Here is a 22,845-nt window from a genome sequence, read left to right on the forward strand (position 1 = left end):
AGATGTTGAAGGAAACTTGTGTCAGAACTGGATGCTCCTCTGAGAAATGACTCAGACTAGTAACAGATAGCTGGAGGAGGGAGATCCAACCTCTCAGATTCAGTAATGAAAAACTTGCAGTGAGATACCAGGCTTCAGAAATCAGTTTCCGTAATTTCTCCTGTTTACTTTGCAGGGTAGACAATCACAAGAAAATATCCCTAGTGAACTGAGACTTGTCTTGGAAACGTTTGTGTCATTACACCAGCTGTGAGCTGGAAATAAGCTGGGTGCAAGTATCAAAAACTGCTTGCAAAAAAAAATCATGGTTTATATAAAGCAGATGTCTTTATAATTATATTCCTTTGATTCCAAGATTGTTGATTGTCTGTGACTTTGACTTCCCAGTGTAGGTGTTCTTCTAAAACTCATAATTATATGAGTAATATATGTGCTTCTGTAACTTACTGACATTATTTGAATTAAAAAAATCTACTGCGAGTGTGTAATTTTACAGGCCAAGCTGTTAAAAAGCTGATAATTCTGCACTACTCCCCCATGGATAGAAAACAAAGCATTTCAAAGTTTGTCTGTGGAGGCTGTCTAGATCAGGTTTATTATTATAGATCAAATGGTCATTTTAGAATGAAACTGGAACGTATTTTTTTATAAAAGAAATTACTGGAAGCACACTTCAGAAAAGGAGTTGTCACCTTCGATTGTATTGTAGTTTTTGCTCTTTTAGAGCTAATCTTGTGACTTTAAAATACCAAATGGCCCCTAATAATCCTCATTTTGTTTTGGGGTTCATTGGGGTTTTGTTTTTTGATTTTTTTTTTCTTTTCTATAGGACCACCCAGAACAAGGAGTGTTATTTCTTGTGCGAGGATTACTAAATGTGATCCAGGATTATACTTGGGAGGATAACAGCGATGACAAAGTCAGGATTTATACTAATGTTTTGCATCTGCTGTCTGCAATGACTCAAGAAACATATATCTACCATGTAGATAAAGGTAATACATGAGGGTGATCCTGGATTGTGTGTTCCACCATGCAATTTGCATTATTGCTGTACCTTGCTAATGAAGATCAGTGGTAGTAAATGTTATACAATGGATTATTCTCCTATGGAAATGGATTTAAAATAACCATGGGAGGTGGCTGCCAAGCAGATGTCTAGTCTATTATTGAAGTGAATTTGTGAAAAGTGGTTTACTTTGTTTATGGTGATGGTGATGCAAATACTTAGAAACATAAGCATTTCAAGTAGATATTAAGACTTTGTATGTATGAAGTGTTTTCTTTCAGTCTAAAGTATCAAGATTTGTATATACCACTGGTGTTTCATTTGCATTTATTAACAATGGTAGTTCTCAGAATATGATTTGACTATCTTGTTGTTTGTATTCGGTAAAACATGAACTGTTTGGCCAAGTCCTGCTGCCATTGAAGATGATGCCAAAACTCTTCTAGACTAAGGAAAGCAAGGAAAATGTGAAAATTGATTCTAGTTGTTGCTTTGCATTTGGGTCTAGTAGTCATTTTTGGACCTGGCAGCATCCAGGAATATAGGACTGGCTTTTAGCTAGGAGATTCTTTTCAGCGCTATGCTGAAAAGAATTTCCCTAAAATCAAGTAGGGAACCAAGTGGCAGTCACTTAAATAAGATTAGTTTTGTTTGCATTTCACAGAGGAGGGTCATTTTATAACTTCCAAATCTGGTCTTCTATAAATTGCTGGTGTTTTCAGTAGCAAACAAATGCATAGCTCTTTAGCCAGACTTAAGCTTCAGTTTGTCTCTGCAGTTGATTCCAATGATACGCTGTATGGTGGAGACTCCAAGTTCCTGGCTGAAATTAATAAACTGTGTGAAACAGTGATAGCACAGATCCTGGATCATCTCAAAACCCTTGGAAAGGAAGAGGTATGTCCTTAGTTTAACAGGATTTAATGTACAACTAAAATTACTTTAAAATTGAATAAACAGACCACCTTTTTGACCAGGATTGGTCTTTTAGAAAGCTCTGGGAACTTTACAATGAGAGGGAATTAGTTTTACTTATTTAAAAAAGGGAATTGATTATGTAGGCAGACTTAGGGTAGAAAAATCTAATGATGCAAAAGAGATCATGTAGCGTTTATAATAAGTTTTAAGATACAGACTAAAGTTAACTGCTTAACCATATGCTGTACCTGGATAGTCTGATAGAGGTGACAAATGTCAGAGGTTCTGTCCTACTGATTGTGGCAGTGTGCCAAAGGATGCAATTCTGCACAGAATGGTGTCTGCTGAGCAGCATAATGAGGTTAGTTTGTTTTAAATTATACTAGGGCTCAAGGCAGTTAGTGTGGGTTATGGAAAAATGATGCTCAATGTGGCATAACTTTTTTTTTTTTTTTTCCATTATGAGGGTCTTTCTGCATATAATGAGCTGAGCTCCATGTTGCAATCATTGGCCTAAGCTAGAGAATTGGAGTTGAGTGCCACAGCCATTCCTTTGATTGCTGTATAAGATCTGCTCCTTGTCCATCCTGCTTGTTTCCTCCTGGCTGTCACCTTTCTCTCTGCGTAAATAAACCATATTTTCTTGACAGCTAACAGTTTCTGAAAATGTCCAATTCTGTAACGAACAAAATGAGAATTCATTGTTAGTCTGTTACTGGGTCAAATACAATGGAAACCTCCTTTAATTTGGAAAAGCTTTGGATCCCAGACACTAGGATGAGAAGTGCAGAGAATGAAAATGTGTTTATTTTTTACCCTGTTGTTAGTACAAGGTCATATTTATTCAATTTAAGAGAACAAAAAGTCTTTTGGTAGTTGATTGGATTTCTTTACTGGAGTTCAGAGGGCCTGAAGGATCAAATATAGCTTAACTGACTGGGTGTGAAAGGCAGGTAACTGTTGTTTTTCAGTGTTACTGAAATCATGAGAAGTTACTGTTCTGTTAGCATACGTGTTTCTGAGATTGAGCCACTCCACAGCTTCCTAATCGCTCCTTCCAAAGTACTCTGTATTGATTGCAATCTAGCGGCTCGTAGGCTGAAATGGGAAGGTAGGAGATAGTAATTTGATGGCACTTTTAAAGTACCCTGTTCGCACAGTAGCCTGTAGTGTTTACCTCTACAGAATGTATGATGCGATGCATGTTTGGAGACCACTATACTAAGTTGAGCCTTTTCACTGCTGTTACTGTCATACTTGTCTTTTCTTAAAAGACCGTAGAGATGTAAGATAAAGAAAACCTTTGCTGTAATGCCTTTACATCACTGTATGTATGACCACAGTGAGTGGCATTTTTTTCCCCAGAACAATAACAGCAAAAAAGACACATTGCTTAGGACTCTGGGTTGTATATTAGGTATTGTTTTGCTTCTGATTCCTACATGGAGTATGTAGATGAAAATGTTTGCAAGGCTTCAAATCTGTGGTTTCTGAAAGGCTTTTTTCATCTTTTAAGCTTAGTACTTTGAGCGATGAGATTCCGTATTATTTCACGGATGCATTTGTTGCATAGAAAACTGGATTTAAAGCTAAGCAGCATGGATATAGATCCTTCCCTACCTTTGTCACTGTGGTCTTGGATTTACTCCTATGTCCATCCCTATTTACCAAGGGGGAGCATTTATTTTGTTTTGTTGTGTAAAAGTCCTTGAGAGATTTCAGTAAAAAAATGCCATGTAAGAATGAATAATTCCCCGAGGAAGCTGTTGTTGCTGAAGAAATAGAGGTGACGAGAATATTGTCAAAGAGACCTCCCTTTGTGCTAAAGCAGCACCTATCATAAAATCACTGTGGCATTTGGACTGCTTTGGTGTTAGTGACCTTTTATTGTTCATCTGCTTGGCTGCTCATTTAAATGAAGAAGCCTCTGATTTCATTGGGTTTTTATTGGTTCGTTTCCTTTAAAAGCCATAAAGGAAAATAAATTTTTCTCACAATAAAATGCTTTCACCAAATGGCAATTTGGAGGAGAACAATGCATCTGATGTTAACACAGTGTGATCTTTTTGCATTATTAAAGTATCCTTCATCTACATTGCAGTGCTTGAACTAAAGTTTCACTTCTGGACAGTTCTGTAAAGTTCAAGCTGCTCCTGGTGACAAGAGTATGTATCAGTGATTCCTCTCACTACCTTATGTGGGTGGGTGGAAGGTTAATCTTAAGCTCCAGTTTCTTAGAAATGTAAATACCTGGCCTCTCGCTGCTCAGTGATAAATGTCCAGATGGAGCATGTTTTCTTCAAATGCCATTTTTGATCCAAAACATTAAGAGCAGGTGGTTGTTGCTGTGCCAGCGCCGTGTTAGGATGGCGGTCTGCCCATGTGCCATGTGATAGATACTGGACCTTTTATAGCAAGTATAGAGATGGAGCAAGAGAAAGCAATTCCTGGGTATCCTTTGGAGGCTTCTCCTTCCAACACAGCTAACTTAGGTTTATAATATGAACCTTATAAAACTTCATTTGATTTCACATGTGTTTGAGCACTGAACAACAAGCAGAGTTGGACAGAGTTTTCCTTTGTGTGTGGGTGTGCCTTAAATTGAAAAGAGCTTGCTCTTCCTGAAGGATTGTGTGTCCTCAGCCAGGATTCTCTAAAGGTGGTTAAACATTTTGTTCCTCTTTTGGGAAGAGGGAAGCAAGAGAATTTACCTGTTGCAGTTTCCAAAAGACATTGCAGCTGGTGGAGGTGCCTGTTTTGGCATGTTTGCAGCTCATTTGCAGCTGGCTCAACAAGAAGGATGGGTGCATTGCCACGAGGAACTGTAGCTAGCTAGCACACAGCCACTCCACTTGTTTTTAATACAGCCTTGTCCACATACTGGTGGAATGTAAAGACTAGGAATAGATTGATTGGGAACATTGCCTCTGCATGCTTGTAAGATAAATGGTGGAAACCAAAATAAATCGTGATTTTGCTAATGGCCCAAAGCAGGATTACTGAGTATAGTTTTTTGGAAAGCATGGCCTAGTCCTCCGCAAGCCTCAAGTTCCACACGGAGCACAACTTTTTTTAGGTTACATTTAGAGAGAGAAATGTAGCTGATGTGAGCAGCACCGTGAACAGTGAAAGATTTAAAAATCAATTAATGACTTTGAAATAGCTATGAACCAACCATGGTGGCAGTCTAAGAGCTGGGAATAAAACATTTTAGCTTGCCTTCGCTACAAGGTGAATTACTGCCCCCTGAGCCTGCAGGGACTGCCACTTGTACTCCAGTTGAGTATTCCAGGGGGTGCTTTTGGACTTCTCTTTTAAGGATTGTATCCAAAACAAGGCACTTTTTCTTATGATCATCCTAGTGTGCTGGAAAAGTGGTGAAATAGGGGCCACACATCCTCTTGGATGGTCTGTGAGTTCCCAGGAGCAGTGTTGGTTGTTGCTGCTTTCTCTGCCCAAGTCATTATTCCCTTTTGTTATACATGAACTCGTTGCATGAGCTGCTGTTTGTGCTAGGGGCGTCATTTATCCCATGTTAGGGCAGTTGTGTAAGGCAACCTGACCTCCCTGATGCAGCTCCTGCTCTTTCCAGTGAACTAACAGATGTTACGAGGTCCCAGAGGGCTTCCCATCAGAGCTTGTAAGGAAGGGCAAGGCTGCCTGTCAAGGCTTTATTCAGGCATATCTAGATGTGGATCACAAGGATATAACCACCAGCTTCACAGTGGTGCTGGAATTAATTTCTGGCTAGATAGCCCTGGTAATCCTAGCAAACAGATGCCGTATCAGCATGGAGACTCAGCCTAGACCGATATATTTAGTACCCTGAAGCAGCTTTGCAGCCCATGCTGAGCGCTGTGCTGCCACAGATGGACTGGTACCAATTCTCTGAGCCAGTTGTTTTAAAGCTGTCCATGGGAGCAGCAGTAGACTAGATTTACCTTCCGAGGAAGCAACGAATCCAAATGCCCAAAGGCTTTTCCAACAGAAAGCTCATGGTATCCTTATGTTGGAGGTGTCTGGCACAATTCTCTGAAAGACAGGAATGTGTGTTTGTAGCACTAGCCAGCATGCCATGAAAAACAGTTACGTTGTCTGTTTTATGAAAGATTCCATTTTTATCTGATAAGCTGTATGAAATTTAGACTTTGCACTTTGGACGGGCTGGGATATGGGGGATCACGTTATGGGATGATGTATTATTTTGTTTCATAGTCATCAGCGTTATCCCGTGAGTTATGGAAAACACAGTGCCTAAAGGCTGGCAGTTCTTTTTGGTGTGGGAATTGTTAGTCCCATGGCGTGCGTTGTTGCCAAATAACTGAGCTGTTCCTTTCTCCTTGCTGCCTGTAAATTCCTCCTGAGCTGGAGTGCCACCCGCAATTCAGTCTCTGTGAGGCCAGTGGACTCAGCAGCGTGCTGGGCTGGAGGTCGGTGCTGTGCTGCACAAACATTGCTGCTCATCGTCACCTGAAGCCTTGTCTGACTCTTGTTAGTTTGCAGACACAGGGGATTTAGTGCATACCTGCACTGCCTCCCTCTCCCTTTGCCTTGCGTTGTGTGACTGGTGACAGGATGCCAGGATCCTGTCAGTGACTTGTACCTGCCCCCAGTACGATGAGTTAGTGTGCGTCTTGCTCTTCCAGCTTTTTCGTGTTCCTAGATCTTTTAGAAGTACACGTTTCAAATTTGTCAAAATGTCATCCTCACTTTAAAGAACGGGTGGTACGTTTGCATTCGTACTGCCTAGAAAACCTCAGTAGCTGAGAGTTGGGCTCCTTGAGTAGAGCTGCTTTTGCAACCTGCCCAATAAAGTAAGTGTCCCACTTCTTATGAGGACACAGCCCACTGCTTCCCAGGAACCTCTCTGAAGGTGACTTTCAGCAGAAGATGCACAGGCGTCAATGGGAAAAAAATATAGAGGTACCACCTCATTTTGCTAATTCAGCATATATGGTGAATGTGGAAGGAGGGAGGCTGCCTTGTGAATAATGTGGCAAACACTGGACTAGCAGGCGGTGTGCAGTATCTGCTTTTCCCCCAAAGATGTTAGTCCTAAAAGAGAAATACTGTAGTAATATTTAAGCATTGACAACTGCTGCTACTCTTACTGACCTCCCGAGTGGCATTTCTGCTCTTTGTGTTACTGCTGGATGAGACTGATTGTGTTTCTCTGGCTGGTAAGGAGTGCAGTTCAACACTCCCTACTAATGGTGGTAGTTTTAGTCTGTAAACCAGATTAGGAGCTACTGGGATAGAAATTGCCAAAGTAGGTAACTGTTAGAGGAAGACCTGTTGTCTTGGTAGTTCCATGTAATTAATTTAACGCTTAGAGAACTTCTCCTGGGGCCTTGAGCAGCTCTGGGCATTGCATGTGTGTGTGTGCACGTGTGGTTTCTGCCGTGTCAGATTTGCTCGGCACGTACTGCCGTGTGGCTCACGTACTGTATCAGCCTTCTGCTTCTTGTTTGGAGCATCCTGCGTCCTCTTTTCTTGTTAGACAGTTCTTTAATGGCACAGCGTTCTCCTTTTTCATATTTATCTGGGGGACTGATAGCTCAGTGCGTGCCATTTCTTTGATTAATAGCATCTGACCTCTCTTCTGCTGGCAGTGAGAAGTGAAATTAATTTACTTTCGGTTCCTTAGGGAAAGGGCAGAGACTGTGTGAGTGCCTTGGTACAGTGTCAGGAGAGCACGAGTTGCAGCTATCACTCCTCTCTCCCAATCCATGCCTCGTTCTCTCTGTAGCTTTGTATCTGAGCACTGTATATTCACTACCCCTAATGTACATTTAACTGCAAGGGCCAAAGTGAAGTATTAAATTCATTAATCAAGGTGATGAGCTGACAGATCTAGCTGCTACCCTTCTGCTGTGGTTTCTGTGTAAGATGGAGCTTTGCTTTTCGCAGTGGTCTTTCTTGAGCCAAAACCAAAGGACAGCTGCAGCAAAGCAGTATAAATACACACTACATCTCAGATACATCCAACAATCATTTGTCTTTCTAGCCTTTTAAAACATTTCATAGGAATGGGCAAAATCTGCAATAGGATTTTTATTACTTCTATTTTCCACTCGCTCCAATTTGGGGTGGGAGCACCTTTAAGTTTAGTGCAGAATTGTCTGTGCCTGACAACTCCCCTGCAGAGGCTGAAAGGCATGGCTCTCCTCCAGGGTAGAGCACGAGTCCTCATCAAGGTCCTTCCTCAGCAATTTTAAGGATAGTAAATGCAAATATGGTGTAAGTACATCGGTATCATCGAAGTTTCAGTAGAAGAAAGGAGGTGGAAAATGTCTTTATTAAAAAAAAATAATAATAGAAGGAATTGTTGAAAAAATTTGAAATTGTGTATGTCTAGTCTTAGATGTATCATGGTCTCTCTAAAAAATAAAGAACAAAAATTAAGGGAAAAAATGTGAAGTCATGCTGATCAAAGTTGGTTGGTGGGAGGGCGATTTCTACGCAATTGTGTGAAGTCCTGAATTTAAAATGTCAGAGCTACATGCTATGCTGTGCTGAAGTGGCGTGAGATATAGGAGTCTTGGATAATTTTGCAGTTAACTTAGGTTGGTTTGTGATTATTGGTTCTTGTTGTATTTTGAATGGGATGTACAAACTGCTCGTATTTCTGTGCCTGTAGTTGTTGCTGTGTATTACAGAACGGGTGTCTGCCCCTTGTACTTGTAAGTGAACTTGAAGAAATTTTGCTGGGATGACTGTATAATAATACAGGATTTTTTTAATTATTATTATAGACCCTGAAGCGACAGAGCCAGTTGGCACTTTATTTATTTAACACTATTTTAGCTCATGGAGATCTACGAAACAACAAGCTAAACCAGCTTTCAGTGAATCTCTGGAATCTTGCTCAGAAACATGGCTTTGCTGACACCAAGACTATGGTAAGGAATACTGCAGAGATTCTTTTCCAACTCCTTATTTGGGAAAAGGTTGCGCTACTTTCTTGATCTGAATAAAATATAATATAAATCCTGATATAAATCTGAACAAACTCTTTACAACTCACTGTCATTTTTGTTTTATTTTTTAACATGCGTAAATTAGGTTAAAAAACAATATGTTTTTTTCATGCTTCTTAATGAATAAGCAACTTATCTTATTTGGAGTAGTCTACTATCTTTCTTGCATTTTAAAAACTATTTCACGTGTTAAAGAGCCTGGAATTATTGGGTGCCGCACTTTTCAGTACAGAAAACTTAAATTTCAAACAAAACAGAACATTTTTATATAGTGGAGGAACTGCATGGTATAAACCTGAAAAGTAGGCATTTTAGAGCCTTTCTTAAGGAAGATATACATGATAAGGAGTTCTGGAGTCAGAAATGGCAGCAGTTGCATATCCAGTGAAATTTAGGGAGAATCACAGGAGTGTCTATTAAAATGTCTTCACGTAGCATACATGATGGGCTCTGAAATAAGAAAAGACACACAAAATCTCAAAATGCCTTTCTTTTCACACCCAGGTAAAGACGCTAGAATACATCAGGAGACGAAGCAAACAACCTGAGATGAGTCACTTTGCAGACTTGGCTCTTCGGCTTCCTCTGCAGTCCAGAACCTGATGAATGCCTCTTTTCCAAGGAGTCATATGTAAAGTGAGCATGGAGCCAAGGCTATAAATCACTGATTCTTCTGGTTTTTGACTGGAATTTGGTGTATTTTAATTCTACTCAGTGTGACAGATTTACTTGGACACAGGTAAAACTGTTCTGAGTGCAATAATTTAGTCTGAATTTGTTTCCAGATCTGCCATTATATACTCATTTTAAATCCGATTTAGTTTCAGTAAAGGGTACTTTGAACCTCTGTGGTTGCAAAAGCCTCTCCAAATCTAATCTGTTGTCATTTTAGTGACAAAGGAAGAAGATAATCTGCACGGATCAATTCACAGCCTCCAAACTTCATCCTGCTTGCAGAACAGTCTTTCTCCTGTGTAGAAAGCAGTATTTCAATATAGTAATCCTACCAAGTCATCTTTCTGCTTTGGGATGCTGCCAACATTTGTTTGGTCAGTTCCAGTAAAAGAGAAAAATGGCTGAGATGTTAGTGTTCTAATTTCTACCATACATTTTCACAGACATGTTTATGCTTTCATTTTTAGTTCAGTGGTGTTTTGTAAAATGGCGGGAATCTTTAAATGTTGTTTGCAAAGGAAAATGGAAATGTATGCAAAGTACTCCATGTTCTCCAGTACACTGTATCACGGAATAAAACAATTTGCAGCTCACCTATTTGTTCTGGGGGAGTTCCTTTGTGTATACAAATTTATCACCTTACCATTCTGTAATTTATCTGTATGTACTGCTTTTATTCCTAATAAATTTCACTCTTGCCACTTCTGTCCCATGGTAAGGAATCGTGTTGATCTTGCATCTATTGCTACTTCTGCTTAGTGGTAAATATTTTAATGAGCTAAGTCATATATATTGAGATGTATATTTGCACAAAAATGTTTTATTTTGTTAAGGTTAAACATATAATCAATTTTGCCAGAACCATATATTCAAGGAGTTAGCAGGCTATTAATAAATAGCACCCAAAATAACTGCATTGTTCTTGTGTAGTTTTCATCTCTTCAGTGGCTACTGAAACAAGGTACATATAAAATATGCATTTTGTGTTCAGGTTGTAAGGAATTAAACTAGGACCCTTTGGTAACATAGTCTTGTACAAACTATATATATGCATGTGTATCTATACATATGCAGAGTAAAATTGCAGAAATACAAGATAATTATGAAGTAGTATACACTCAATAGAGAACCTTTCCGACTTGTAGTGTTCATCTTAATTATACTGGCTTTCCTTAGATAATTCTGTACAGTGGACACACACAATGATACGGCAGTACTGCATGTATTATCATGCCTCAGTTTAATTTAGCTTTCCTTCTTGCTGCAGCTGTACAAAACAACCTTCAACAGCACATGGCCAACTCTTCCTGTTGGACCTGGAAACTCTACCCACAAACTAGGTAAGTGGTATTGAACCATGAATTGTCTAAACAGCCAGGTGGGTCACACTAGAAGCAGTTGTATGGCAGAAACTGCCTTCCAGGGGCAAATGTCCTGCTACAAACCCAGTGTGGAAATTCTGTAGAATGGAAACTCTTATGGCAGGCTTACGAATGGCCCAGCTGTTCCTTTTCACCATACAGACACCAATTTCTGCCTGTTGTCTTTTGAGCACAGTATAACTTTATTTATTGATGTAAGACTGCCATGAGAAATGCTTTCAAATGTTTTACTGATGTTTTTATTGGTGCAAAAATAGCTCAATGACATCCAGAAGGCTCTAGTTATCAGGAGAAAACTCAAAACATCTAGCTTAGAAGCTAGCACCACCATTCTAATCAACTGCTTTTGGCTTACTTCCATGTGAGAGCAAAACTAATTTTAGTTAAAGCACTTCACTCACTATAGACCTGAATTTTATCCTGTATATATTAAATATGCAGGCTAGAGCAAGTTTGACTGCTTGAACAGTTATTTTTCCCCAGATACCTGTCTTGTTTTTCAAACTATGATGTTTTCACGTGCATAATGTTATCAAGAGCAAGGTGCCAGGAAGCTGAGCAACAGACTTATATGTGATATGATCCCAGAGAGGGGAAAGAAGTCCTCATCCAAAGGCAAGTCCAGGACTACCACCACCTTCAGCATCTTCACTGGTGGCAATGCAAGAAGACCAGTCACTACATATCCAAGACTGGCTCTGCAACAGAAATCCGTACGTGCTTTCCCGTCCCACTCTTCCCAAAGGAAGTCATTCCTTGAAATTTTCCTACCTGTTCCTTTATAACTACTTCTTTGCTAGGCAAGCAGTTGAGGGCCTGAATTCAGCATTTGTCTTAAATCAGAAAATACAGCCTCCACTACTTGAGGCAAAGCAGGAGCTGAAGACTAGAAAGGCTGGCTGATGCCAGTCACCCAGCTTTGAGAAGCACCAGTGCAAATCAGGCTCATGCTGTCGGAGTGGTGGTTTTAAGTAACACTTTAAAGGTGATGGTTTCCTCGAAGCAAAGCCTGTTGTAGGCAGTAGTCCAGCATCTCCTTCCCAGGTACGGGAAAGAATTCATGGCAACTGTTTATGCTGGAGCCTCTGTGTGATTTTTAATTTCCCCTTAGGAGTTGCCCAAAATGCACTGGAACAAATGCTATTTTGCAAGTGTATTTTCTCCCAGGAGTCAGCTGCTTTCAGGTAGAGAGTCCAACTGAAAAGGCTATTGTGGAAGGTAAGATTGCTTTAGAACAAGAAAATTAGCAGATTAATAGGCATGATCTTATGAAAAAGAATAGGTAACTGCAGGAAAACAGTGAGCTGGGTAACTAGAGACAATAACCTGAGCTAGGGCATAGGGGGGATCCCCTGCAAGGAGGCCACTGTTACTACAGCAGGAATAGACACAAGAGACGGTCACCTGTTCCTGCTCAACAACTAGAACTACACCAAAACTTAGGGAACAGTAGCTCCTGTAATGGATGGCACAGACAGTGACAAAATATGACAGTTTTCCACTATCTCTGTAACTTCCTGCAAGACACTGAGACTGCTTTGGACCCTAAAATTCTGAATACAACATATACAAATGTACTCTCATACTTTGTACTCTTAAAGTCAGAGTGCAGGTTGTCTGGAAGACTGAATATTAGAAATTTCATTCAAACTGACATATACTGCACCCAATAAGCACATTATTAAAATTACCTTGCTTTCTATAATTTAGAAAGTCTAGATCCATGTATTTGGTGCTGCTATCCACAAAGCGTTTAGCTCTATTTACAAATAACAGCTGCTTCTTGAAAATCAAACTGCACAGTTAAAACAAATAGGATGTTCAACAGTATTTGTTATTATATTGAAGATACTAATATTTAAGAAATCGCTTTCAGAGTTAAGTTTCCCCTGGTCAAATTTGTAGGCATACCAGGAGTGTTTCTTCAAAGTAAGAAACCATCGCTTTGAACCACTCATTGAGTGTAAGAATGTGAAGATTTTACAGAATGCTAAAATCCTTCTGAATCACAAAGATGCAGCTAAAAATAAGCCCATGAAATCAGCATTTAAAAAAAAAAAAGTTTTTGTAGGCATTGTCCACATATCTTCAGTCTTTGAGGGAGGCTGGCTCTTGACTGAAGAAAATATTGTAAAGGTTTCAAAAACTTACTGTTGAGTTCAAGTGAGTACCCAGCTCCACATAATCTGGAAGAGTCAGCTGTAGACTTGTACTAAAAAGGCCTCATCAAATTTGTTGAACATGTCAAATTTTATTTCAAGTAAAAAAAATTGTGGGAAGTGAAATTTACCCATTTAATTTTCATTCTTTTTATTGCTTCAGAGTTCTAATCTTCAAATTTTATAGATCTAGATGTATATTTGTCTATGTACACTTTTTTGGTGGCAGCAGGCTGAAATCCAAGACCGATTCTTCTATGTTGTTTCAAGTCCATTGCTTTATCAAATTCCATCTTCAGAGCCTGCTGTAATTTTTCCTCCCCTTCCTTGTTCAGAGCCATGTTTGGTTTGTTTGTAGTTGCTGAGAGATCTTGGGTAGGTGCAGAGCCCTTTTTAAAACCACCCATCAGTCGAAGGAATTTCATTCCTCTCTCAGAACTTTGAAAAGCAGCTGTACTCCACTGGCCAATCTTTGTATCCTGTGAAACAAAATAAGATGAACACTAAAATACCACCTTGAGTAAGGAAGACAATTTCCAGCTGTGCACTGTGAGAACACAACCAGCCACCAGAACCTGACAGGGCTAACAATGCTAGCAGTCATTCACGTCTTGAAGGGTGTAATTAAAGAATGACATAACCATGCATGGCTGCATCTTCATTAGCTCATTTAACCTAGAGACAGAGTTTGATGCACTTTCAGAATCTCTTTTCCCTCTGTCTTTAGAAAACCTGACTTTTCTGCTCTCTGGGTAACGTTCCCCTAACTCGGAGTGCCAGACCTTGTCCCACCATTTCTCTTACTTTAAGACAATTGTAAGTTTTACTTTTTTCTCACTTTCACGGTTAACTTTTCATTTTCCTACGTAAGTAGCTGTTGCTTCTGCACTATTTTGTTGCATTAATTTAAGAGATGGTATTCCATCTGGCTCATATGCATTAAGGAACAATTGCATTCTCATCCCCCTAGTTAGCAATTATACTGCAAGGGTGCAAAAACTGAAGGCATACCCTTAACCAACAGGACTAAACATAATACTCTTAAAACCTCACCTCAATTGCAGTTTGTTCTTTCCACAACTCTGCCTCTCACTGTATTCTTTACCTATTTCACTCCAGGATTCTTTTCTTGCCTGCAGATAATGGCTCCTTTCTGAGACTATATGTAACATCCAAGTAAAATCAGAATTCAACCACTTGTTTGTGTATAACCCAAGATACAGGGTACAATTTAGAAAGCTTATGAACTTTTGGCTTACTTAAGACCATGCTTCATTACCAAAGGATCTTATTTGACTTCTGAGCTATAGCTAGGAGCTACGCAGTCATTTGTAACTACTTTTGGCAAGAACTGCTACTCCCTTTTTTCTTTAAAATTGGGGGTGATATTAAATGGAAGAATGCTTGATCATTAATTAAGCAGACTGATCTGGCTACATCAAAGGAAAAAATGAATCTAGTGGTGTGTTTGTGAGCCTGAAATTCTTCCAACTGAACAGTTGTAGTTTGCATGAAACAGTCATTCTCCACTGGACAGCCAGCACAACACACAGTATGCTATACAACATTGCAGGCAAGCTGTGGCAGGTTTTGTAAGTTATAGAAATATAGGGCTGGAGTATCTTTCAATATCACAGGTCAGAATACTTCTCATAAAAGAAAGTTGTCCATAATACTTTTGATAAAAGAAAAAAAAAGTTGCCATATAAGCCCAGGTCTGTGTCATGGAAGCACACACATGATAGTCCTTTCTTTGGAATGGGAGACAGATGCAGAAATCATTACGACTTGTCAAACCCTGTAATTTTTTTTAAGTGAACTGAGAGCAAACACTACACAGAAGTTTTGCTGCAGCATTTCAGGCTCACTATGTGTGAAGCTCATGATTTAGTTTTCATAGCTTGTATTCTTCTATGTACTAATAAACAATGATATATTAGCCCAAAAAAGGGGATCCCTTGCCAAAAAAAGTAATTTTTCCTCAGTGATTTCAGACTATTAGATAGTTGCAATTGCACAGCTCACGGCAATCTGCCTCCCACTGCATAAGAATGTACATGAGTTATTTCTGGGATTCTGTTGAGGTCTTACTTTTTAGGCAAACTGGCACTCCTGAAGAACAGTTTTGCAGACAACTAAGAATCCTTATTTATTAGCAAAGCTTTCTCTCCTCCTGAATCTTATTACTTCTGCTGAACATTGTTGGAACAGCTACATTATTGTATGGCAAACCTGCCAGGAGGCAGGCAGTGTAGGATGCAAAAACAAAGAATAAAGAATCATCTTTCAAAGTGGTGGAAGAAAGATGCAGAAGTTAGGAAAGTGCTGCCTGTAGGTATCACAGACGCAGTGTCAGTTATCATCTCTTTCACCTTTCCATGTACATCCTCATTTCTGTGTCTGTAAATTCTCCCAGAGAGCTGTCACTGAATTTTATCTGAATTGATATGTCCATGGCCTAGAATCATTTATATTTCACAGTAAGCAGAAAACATTTTTGTAGCAATTCACCATGGCTAGTAATCCAGAGGAACCAGGGAAAATGCTGCTTTTGAGGACTGATGATGGGAATGAGATCTCTGAACAATTCCAACTCACACTGGAGTTTCACTGGTCAGCTCCCAGATTGCCTTAGTATTCGTTCCATAGCATGACCTTACATTCAAGCATGTAATTCGTTCTATAGCATGACCTGAAATTTACAATCAAACTGTGGTGCAAAGCCACGTGCATGAGCTGCATACAGAAAACTGTGCAATTTTCAGTGTTTTTTTCAGGAACTTGCTCTGGGATGCTGTTTCCATCAGATCAAGGTCTAAAATCATACATACCGTTTGCATTTTGGAACCATAAACTTCAGTTTTTCCAGATTCTCTATCAATTTCTTCTTGTAGAGCCTGCCGCCTCGCCTAGCATGCAGAAAAATCAATGAAAGTCACTGCCTTCAGTGTGTTTAATGACAATTTAATTCAAAGTAAAAAGATGAGGGAAGAATGATATGGTTACTTATCTTCACTATTTTGCAAGGATAATTAAAAAGTTGCATGTGATCCCCTTTCACACACAGCTTAAGAACTATGCTTTTTCTTGTGGTATTTTAAATAGACATTTTGTAGTATCAGGTACGTTTAGTCTTCCTTCTAACTGCAGGTAACAGCTACACTGAAACTGACAACAGTGATGAGAGGCAGAGAAACCTGTATTTAACCAAATGAACTACTCAGAAGCTTCTGACATTGACTGGAGCTGTACATTTTGGATTTAACCCATAAGAGGTAAAGCACATTTTAAGTAGAGCTCTACTTAGAGACATACTGGCATAGACCAGTAACGAAGCAGTATTTTTGTTACAAATTCTAGGTAGACCTTAAATACTTATTTGCTTTAAATCACACGTAATTAATACAGTGCATACATACCTTGTCTATATTAACTTCATCACAGTTTCCTTTTTTTTCCTGCACAATAGTTACATCATCACTATGTTCCTATAAAATTGAATTTTTTTAGAATTAGAAATTTATACAAGAATAAACGGTAAAAATAGTAAGGAATGCAGTAGTATTACTTGGGGGGCCAGAAGAAATAGTCAGACCTAAACTGGAAATGCCAACTGAACCTGTGCATTTCTTTGAGAGGGATTTTCTCTCAGAGAAAACTTTCACAACAGATTTTTTTTTTTAAGCAAAAAGGGTAGGGGACTTTTTAAATTCACACATAAAAATGGACCTGCCAACATTACTGGCGCATATAGTAACATTTACAGACAGGGTCATTTCAAATTAAAGACTTTTGTAGGAGCTGAAATTGAAATAGGGGACAGAAAGGAGTGGAAAAATCAACCAGTGGTAAGATAATGGCCCCTCTAAATGCACGTGACAAGCTTGGATCATGTCGATCCCACTAGCCACTGCTCAAAATAAACAAAACCACTCGAGAGGCAGCTGGTTTGTGCTTGTCTTATACAAATGCAGAACAGGTGATGGTCCTCAAGGAGCTTTCAGTCTGGAGAGTATGGGGAGAGGCATGACACGTACATAAGCTTTCCCTGGCAATGGGAGCAAATAGCACGATAGTTCTACATTTGAGAGTGAGGAACAGGAACCTGATGTTAAAGACTGAACAACTACAGCAGGAATGGATGGGCAGGATGGCAGGAGGTAAATCCACAAGCGGTTACTGGTAACTCTTCGCCATAGCGCAGCTGTACAGCAGCTTGTGCTCCTAACGACTGGAGTTTTAAGATCACTGCCCTTGGTCTTTCTTTTCCAAATTTGTATTAAGGATAAGATTGTTGGGCACCCAGTGTAATAGGTAAGTTTTAAGCCCAGGATAGCGGTAAATTAGAGCCATAAGCTTTAGACCAGGCTGAAAAAAGCAGCCAAAGGGAAGATCTATTGATACAGCTAACACAATAATCCAAGCATGAAATAGCCAGGGAACATTAAGACAAGGAAAAGTTTTGTAACATACTTCTGTCAGCAGAACCTGCTGTTAGGTTTTTGAGGGTTTACAGTTTTATTTAAAGCCATGAATGATTTACCTCATTTTCCAAGCTACCTTTTACACACTGATTTCACACACACTCAGAAGTATATCCATTTACAGAAAGGAAAATACTGTCTGCAATGAGGAGAGCTTGCTCTCTTAACTGAAAAAAAGAAAAAAAAAAAACAACTTCTAGATGGCCTGGTACTGTCTTTTCAGATTTCTTAAAACAAGCGGGAAAACTGTCATAAGATTCTGCAAACAGCTGCACTGGATTTTTTTTTTTTTTTTTAAGCTGGAATGGTAAGTGGCAGACAAGCAAGAAGGATTGGTTTGCCCCCTTCCTTGCTAATTCACAGCATGTTTTTGACCTACTGAAGGTCACTGAATGGCAAATATAAACCCCTGTCAGGGGGTTTGCAGGTCTCTTCTTCCTCAAGCTTCCTGGAAGGGGAGCATATTCACACACGGAAGGGTTATGCTATCTGCAGCCAAAAAAAAATCAAAGTAAACTGGACCCTTTAACATCGGATATGCATTTGTTGTATTTGTCATTTGACTCTCCTTGGACTCCCTAACAGCATGAAGTCTCTTAAACACAAGGCATGCCAGACGTCATGGTAGCACCTTTGCTGTGAAGCTAGGAGTGCTTTCTTAAACGGGAGAAGATCCTGTGCAAGCACAGTGGTAATGTCCTTGCCAGAATGACCACCCAAGCACCGCGCCTGCCAACCAAATGGACCAGTGTTTGCTCACTCTCACAGTTATTTCCTTCTAATGTCTACAGAAAAACTGAGAAGTTCAAGACCGCAGGCTGTTCCCACAGACATCAGTGGCAGTATTCATTCAAGTGAAAGAGGACTGAGCCTTGGATGCCCACGGCTGGCATATGTTCTCCTCCCACACACACTCTAGGCTGGTAGCCCAGTGTGCTTGTACAAGCTGCCCGTGTTGTTCTACAGGCAATGCAGTTACATCTACAAAATGAGGGAGCGCTAACAGTGACAAATAATTATTGGCAAAACATTTTCAGAAGCTGTCAGCTCCGTTTTCATATTTTAACGAAGGGACTGAACGCCACCTGCTCCATACTATCAAGGTTTAGCACACAGCAGCCTGAGAAGTGATGACAGCATGTGACGAGTTCACTGTAGGTGCAATCAATTCACATTCACTTTTCTCAAAAACTTCTGTATGTTAGCATACAGCAATCTTAGAGTTAATGTTGTGTATGTTTTGTATTAACTGACGTGTTTTGTATTGTCTGTCTTTCTCTCTCTGGATTATTTCAGCCTCCTTACTTTGAGTTGCCCGTAATGGTATCCAATGGGGAAAACATGAATCTCTGACATGAAGCGGGTAGCATTCCACACACTCTTCATAAACTTGCTACTCTGCTTGCTTCAGAAGCCCAACAGAGGATTTTTCAAGGTATGCAGCAGTGTGTGTGATGCAGTGTACCCTAGAAAATGGTTCAGGACTGCGGCACAATTAAATGCAAGACTGACACGATCAGCCATTTATTGCAGTGGTGTCTTTTGGCCTGGCAGGAACTAGATTTCTCTAGAACAAATTAAATTACCTAGAGTTTGAAATCTTGAGAATTTCTCTAAAGTAGCTTTTATTATGTACCAAGCTGAATATGGGGAAGAGGAATAAAGTATGCATCACCCTACCCCCTTTCTCCTCAGTAGTTTGCAGGGCATTTGTTACATTTTCCATAATTAGATAGCACCATCAGGAAGGTCACTTATTTTAAGACTTATCTTGCCTCCACACACGTGAGCAGCTGCAAGAATCCAAGTAGTGTCCAACCATCTCAAAAAGACAATGTAAATTTAATTAAAGGATATATCCCAGCGATAAAACCACCCTGACTTTTGAAAGCTCAAAAGGAGAAACCTAAAGTCAAAAAAAAAAAAACAAACCAGCATCTGCTAGTCTAGACATCTCGATGGTCTAAATTTTGGAAAACTTTGAAGAAACCCCTGTATTTCATATCTTTCATCTTTTAAATACATCAAACAGATCTGTTCTCCCCATTCATCAGTTCCTCTCCATGTTTACTTCACCACAGAAATAGCAGTACTCAAGGATTCTTGGATGAGATTTCCTTTAACAGCCTGGATACGGTTCCATTTACCTTGAGTTAAATTCACACAACTCTTAAAATCTATTTATTTCTAGTTTTGCATAGTTGTTTCTTTCCCCTCCAAATTAAGAATGTGTTCTAGTTTTTGTTTAGTTTGTTCCCTAGTACTTTTTATCACAATTTAGACATCAATGCTCTGGGTCTACTCTATATTTAAGATTTTCTCTTAAGTTTCATCCAAGTTAGGTAACACGTTTTGGCTAAAATTCCCCCCTTGGTTTCTAACACTATACAGTTCCAGTAGCAACAGCAGCAAAGTCTCAAGGAAAAGAGTCTGTCTAGGAGTTCAAGGTATTCATGCCACCACTGTTACATACCTGCTCTGGTATTCTGTTTTATATGATTGTTACCACTTTTTAAAGAGCTAATGAAAGACACAAGGACATTTATAATTATATACCAGCATTCTTTCTGTTCCACTATTTGCTGTTAAGCGATTTATGTATTTTGTATTTTCACAATCGAAACACTAAACTACTACAGCACTGGGCATAAAAAATAACTTTCCTGTTTCACAAATATTATGTGCTATAATCAATAGATGATCTGATGCTGTGTGCTGTTCCTAAAAACCCAGAGGAGGCCCACATTGACCTTAGTGTAACAGGCAGAACAGCCTGCAAAATAGGGAACTGATGATGTAAGATGCTTTCAATTCCTTAGCAGGAGGGTGCAGATACCTTCTTTACAACTTACCGATGCCTCTTTTCCCATGTCTTCTCCTCTGATTTTTTTCTGTTTTATATTTGCTTTTGAACCTGTTTCTTCTGCAGAGTCTCGTGGTACTTTTTTTTCCCCTTTTTTGTCACAGGGCATGTGATTGGAATTGCATAATACTATATCTACAATGTCCCCTGTGGCACATTCAGCTAGCTTCATTTCGCTCTCTTTGTTCTTTTTGTTGCTTTCTAATAGTGTTATTTTTTGGCTGTTAGATGCGTTGTCATTGCTTAAAGAAACTTTTGAGTAAGTAGTTTCCTTGTCCTTTTGAATCTTCTTTTTCTTCTTCTTCTTGGTTACTTCACTATTATCTTTGTTATTCTTCCAGTATTTTTTTCCAGACAGTTCTTTCTGCTCAGACTCAACTTCTTGCTTATCTTCACACATTAAGGAGAAAACATCTTTGCTTTTCTTGTTTTTCTTCTTCTTCTTGGTCTTTCTGATAATTTCAGAGTTCTCAGTAGTTTCTTCTTCCTCTTTATCCGTGAATGTAATTTCCTTTCTTTGTCTTTTTCTGAAGTCACTTAATGCAATGGTTCTATCATGAACTCCACAGATATCCTGATTACCTGCTACAGGTAAAAAGGAGTCAGGCTTCTTTTTCTTCTTCTTCCTCTTTTTTCTTCTCATACAACCTTCCTCATCACTCTGAGTAATATCTGTTCCATGACTTTCATCAATACCAGCTTTTTCTTCTGAAATGCATGCGTTTGTTTTTTTACAGTCTTTTTTAGAATGCTTATATGCATTGTCCTGAATGTCCTCTAATGCAGAAGAGGAAACATCTTTCTTCTTTTTTTTCTTAGTTACTTCACTACCCAGTTTCAAATTCAAAGTGACATTCTTTCTGCGTTTTTTGAAAAAAAGTTCATTTCCCTGAGTACCATCTGTATAATGATTTGAAAGCTCATCACTGCTGTGATTACTCTCTAGTAAGAAGGAGGCACGGCGTCGATCTTTTTTTCTCTTCTTTTTGAAAATCTTAATTTGTTCCTCCGATTCCTCTTGTTGTTCTACATCCAGATGGCCTTCTACATTCACAAAGCTTTCTGAACATGTTTCTTTTGGTAATTCGGAGCCAACTTTCTTTTTTTTGTTTTTCTTCTTCAGATTTAATTGATCTAAACATTCATCTTCTTTTAAACTTTCCTTTTTCCTGGCCTTTGTTTTTGCCTCAAACCGGTCATCATCCCCTGCTTTAATGACACTTGGAACGCCTTTCTCAATGTTAATGATAGTCTGGCTCCCACTACGTTTCACTCTTTTATTTTTCTGTTCAGGTTCCTCATGAATTTGTTTTTTCTTTCTCTTTACTGTCATTCTAAAAAATGAAATAAAGATGTTAGTGTACAGCTTCAACACAATGATGCAAATCCTAGCCTATTTGGTCTTCCTTTATTCTGAAAGCATTTGGTATCTCTGACTGCAAAACTGGAAAAAAAGTGTCAAGGACAATCTGCTTTCTGCAATGGCAGGAACCAGAACTGTCAGCAGCACTGAAACTATAGTTACTGGAGTGGTGAAGGGGTGACTTTTTGTCTTAGTGATGTCCTAGTTAGTTTTGTTAACTTTTTATTTGTCTTTTTGACAGCTGCTGAGCATATTTTCACAGAAATATCTACCCTCCAGAAGTCCTTCCTAACAAGATACATACATGCATATAAAATCAATCAGTAAGTATAGTGAAGGTGGATTTCCACACAAGTATGACCTTTCATTTACGCGTGTTGAACTTCTCATCACTTCATCTACCACTTACTACCACAGAATTGTTTCAAAGCACTGCAGCCATCACCTTGAACTTGCTCCTGCCTGCAGCTCCATGGCCTTGCTACCCGCTTCCTTTCTCGGGACACTCACACCTACGAACAGGTTAGAGCAGAGACGCCTTTGGGACCCATGTGCAACGCTCCCTCCCATTGCTGAAAACCCTATTTGTGCCTGTTCGGCTCCCATCTTTTAACCAATTATTAATCCACAAGATTTCCTGAGGTGCCCCTTGTCGAGCTTTTTTAAGGCCCCGGTCCTTAGGGGCGCACCGCACCCGAGTGCTGCCCCCCCCCCCCCCCCCCCCAACCCCATTTTAATTGACCCACCGCCCCGACACCGCGTGCTTCCCAGCGCGGGGGGCGGCTAACCCGCCTCCAGCTCCTGGTTACAGGCGATTTCACCCCGCCGCCCCCCTTCCGAGCCCCTCGCACGCCCCGCAGGCACACGGGAACCCTCAGTGCGGAGGCCGCCGCTTACCTGCCGCGGCCCATGTGCCTCGCCCGCCGCCCCGGAAGGGGAACGGGAGCCGGGCCCGGGGCCGCCTCCAGCCGCGGGTAATGGCGGCGCGGTTGCCGTAGCGACGCGGGGCGGC

General features: G+C 39.9%; 2 protein-coding genes across 4 annotated transcripts in view; one reads left to right on the forward strand and one right to left on the reverse strand.

Annotated features, from left to right (window-relative positions):
* Positions 1-10,453, forward strand: part of VPS35L (VPS35 endosomal protein sorting factor like) — a 55,313-nt gene extending 44,860 nt beyond the window's left edge. For both annotated transcript variants that reach the window (XM_084296303.1, XM_084296304.1), the window contains 4 exons: positions 830-995; positions 1,788-1,906; positions 8,683-8,829; positions 9,412-10,453. In XM_084296303.1, the coding sequence (XP_084152429.1) occupies positions 830-995; positions 1,788-1,906; positions 8,683-8,829; positions 9,412-9,510 (531 nt within the window). In that variant the 3' untranslated portion in view covers positions 9,511-10,453. The remainder of the gene's footprint in view (positions 1-829; positions 996-1,787; positions 1,907-8,682; positions 8,830-9,411) is intronic.
* Positions 10,454-12,901: 2,448 nt separating this feature from the next.
* KNOP1 (lysine rich nucleolar protein 1) lies at positions 12,902-22,807 on the reverse strand. 2 transcript variants are annotated; one of them, XM_084296112.1, is made up of 6 exons: positions 22,731-22,749; positions 22,279-22,345; positions 20,460-21,804; positions 16,543-16,611; positions 15,955-16,032; positions 12,902-13,602 (listed from the first exon to the last, which is right to left on the reverse strand). In XM_084296112.1, exons 2-6 carry the CDS (start codon positions 22,305-22,307, stop codon positions 13,291-13,293), a joined length of 1,833 nt encoding a protein of 610 aa, XP_084152238.1. In that variant the 5' UTR covers positions 22,308-22,345; positions 22,731-22,749; the 3' UTR covers positions 12,902-13,290. The 2 variants fall into 2 exon arrangements, with proteins under 2 accessions (XP_084152238.1, XP_084152239.1); XM_084296113.1 differs by lacking the exon at positions 22,279-22,345 and having other exon boundaries at positions 22,731-22,807.
* Between the last annotated feature and the right edge of the window lie 38 nt (positions 22,808-22,845).

The sequence above is a fragment of the Netta rufina genome (assembly GCF_964035555.1).
Source record: "Netta rufina genome assembly, chromosome: 15".
Classification (NCBI taxonomy): Eukaryota; Metazoa; Chordata; class Aves; order Anseriformes; family Anatidae; genus Netta; species Netta rufina.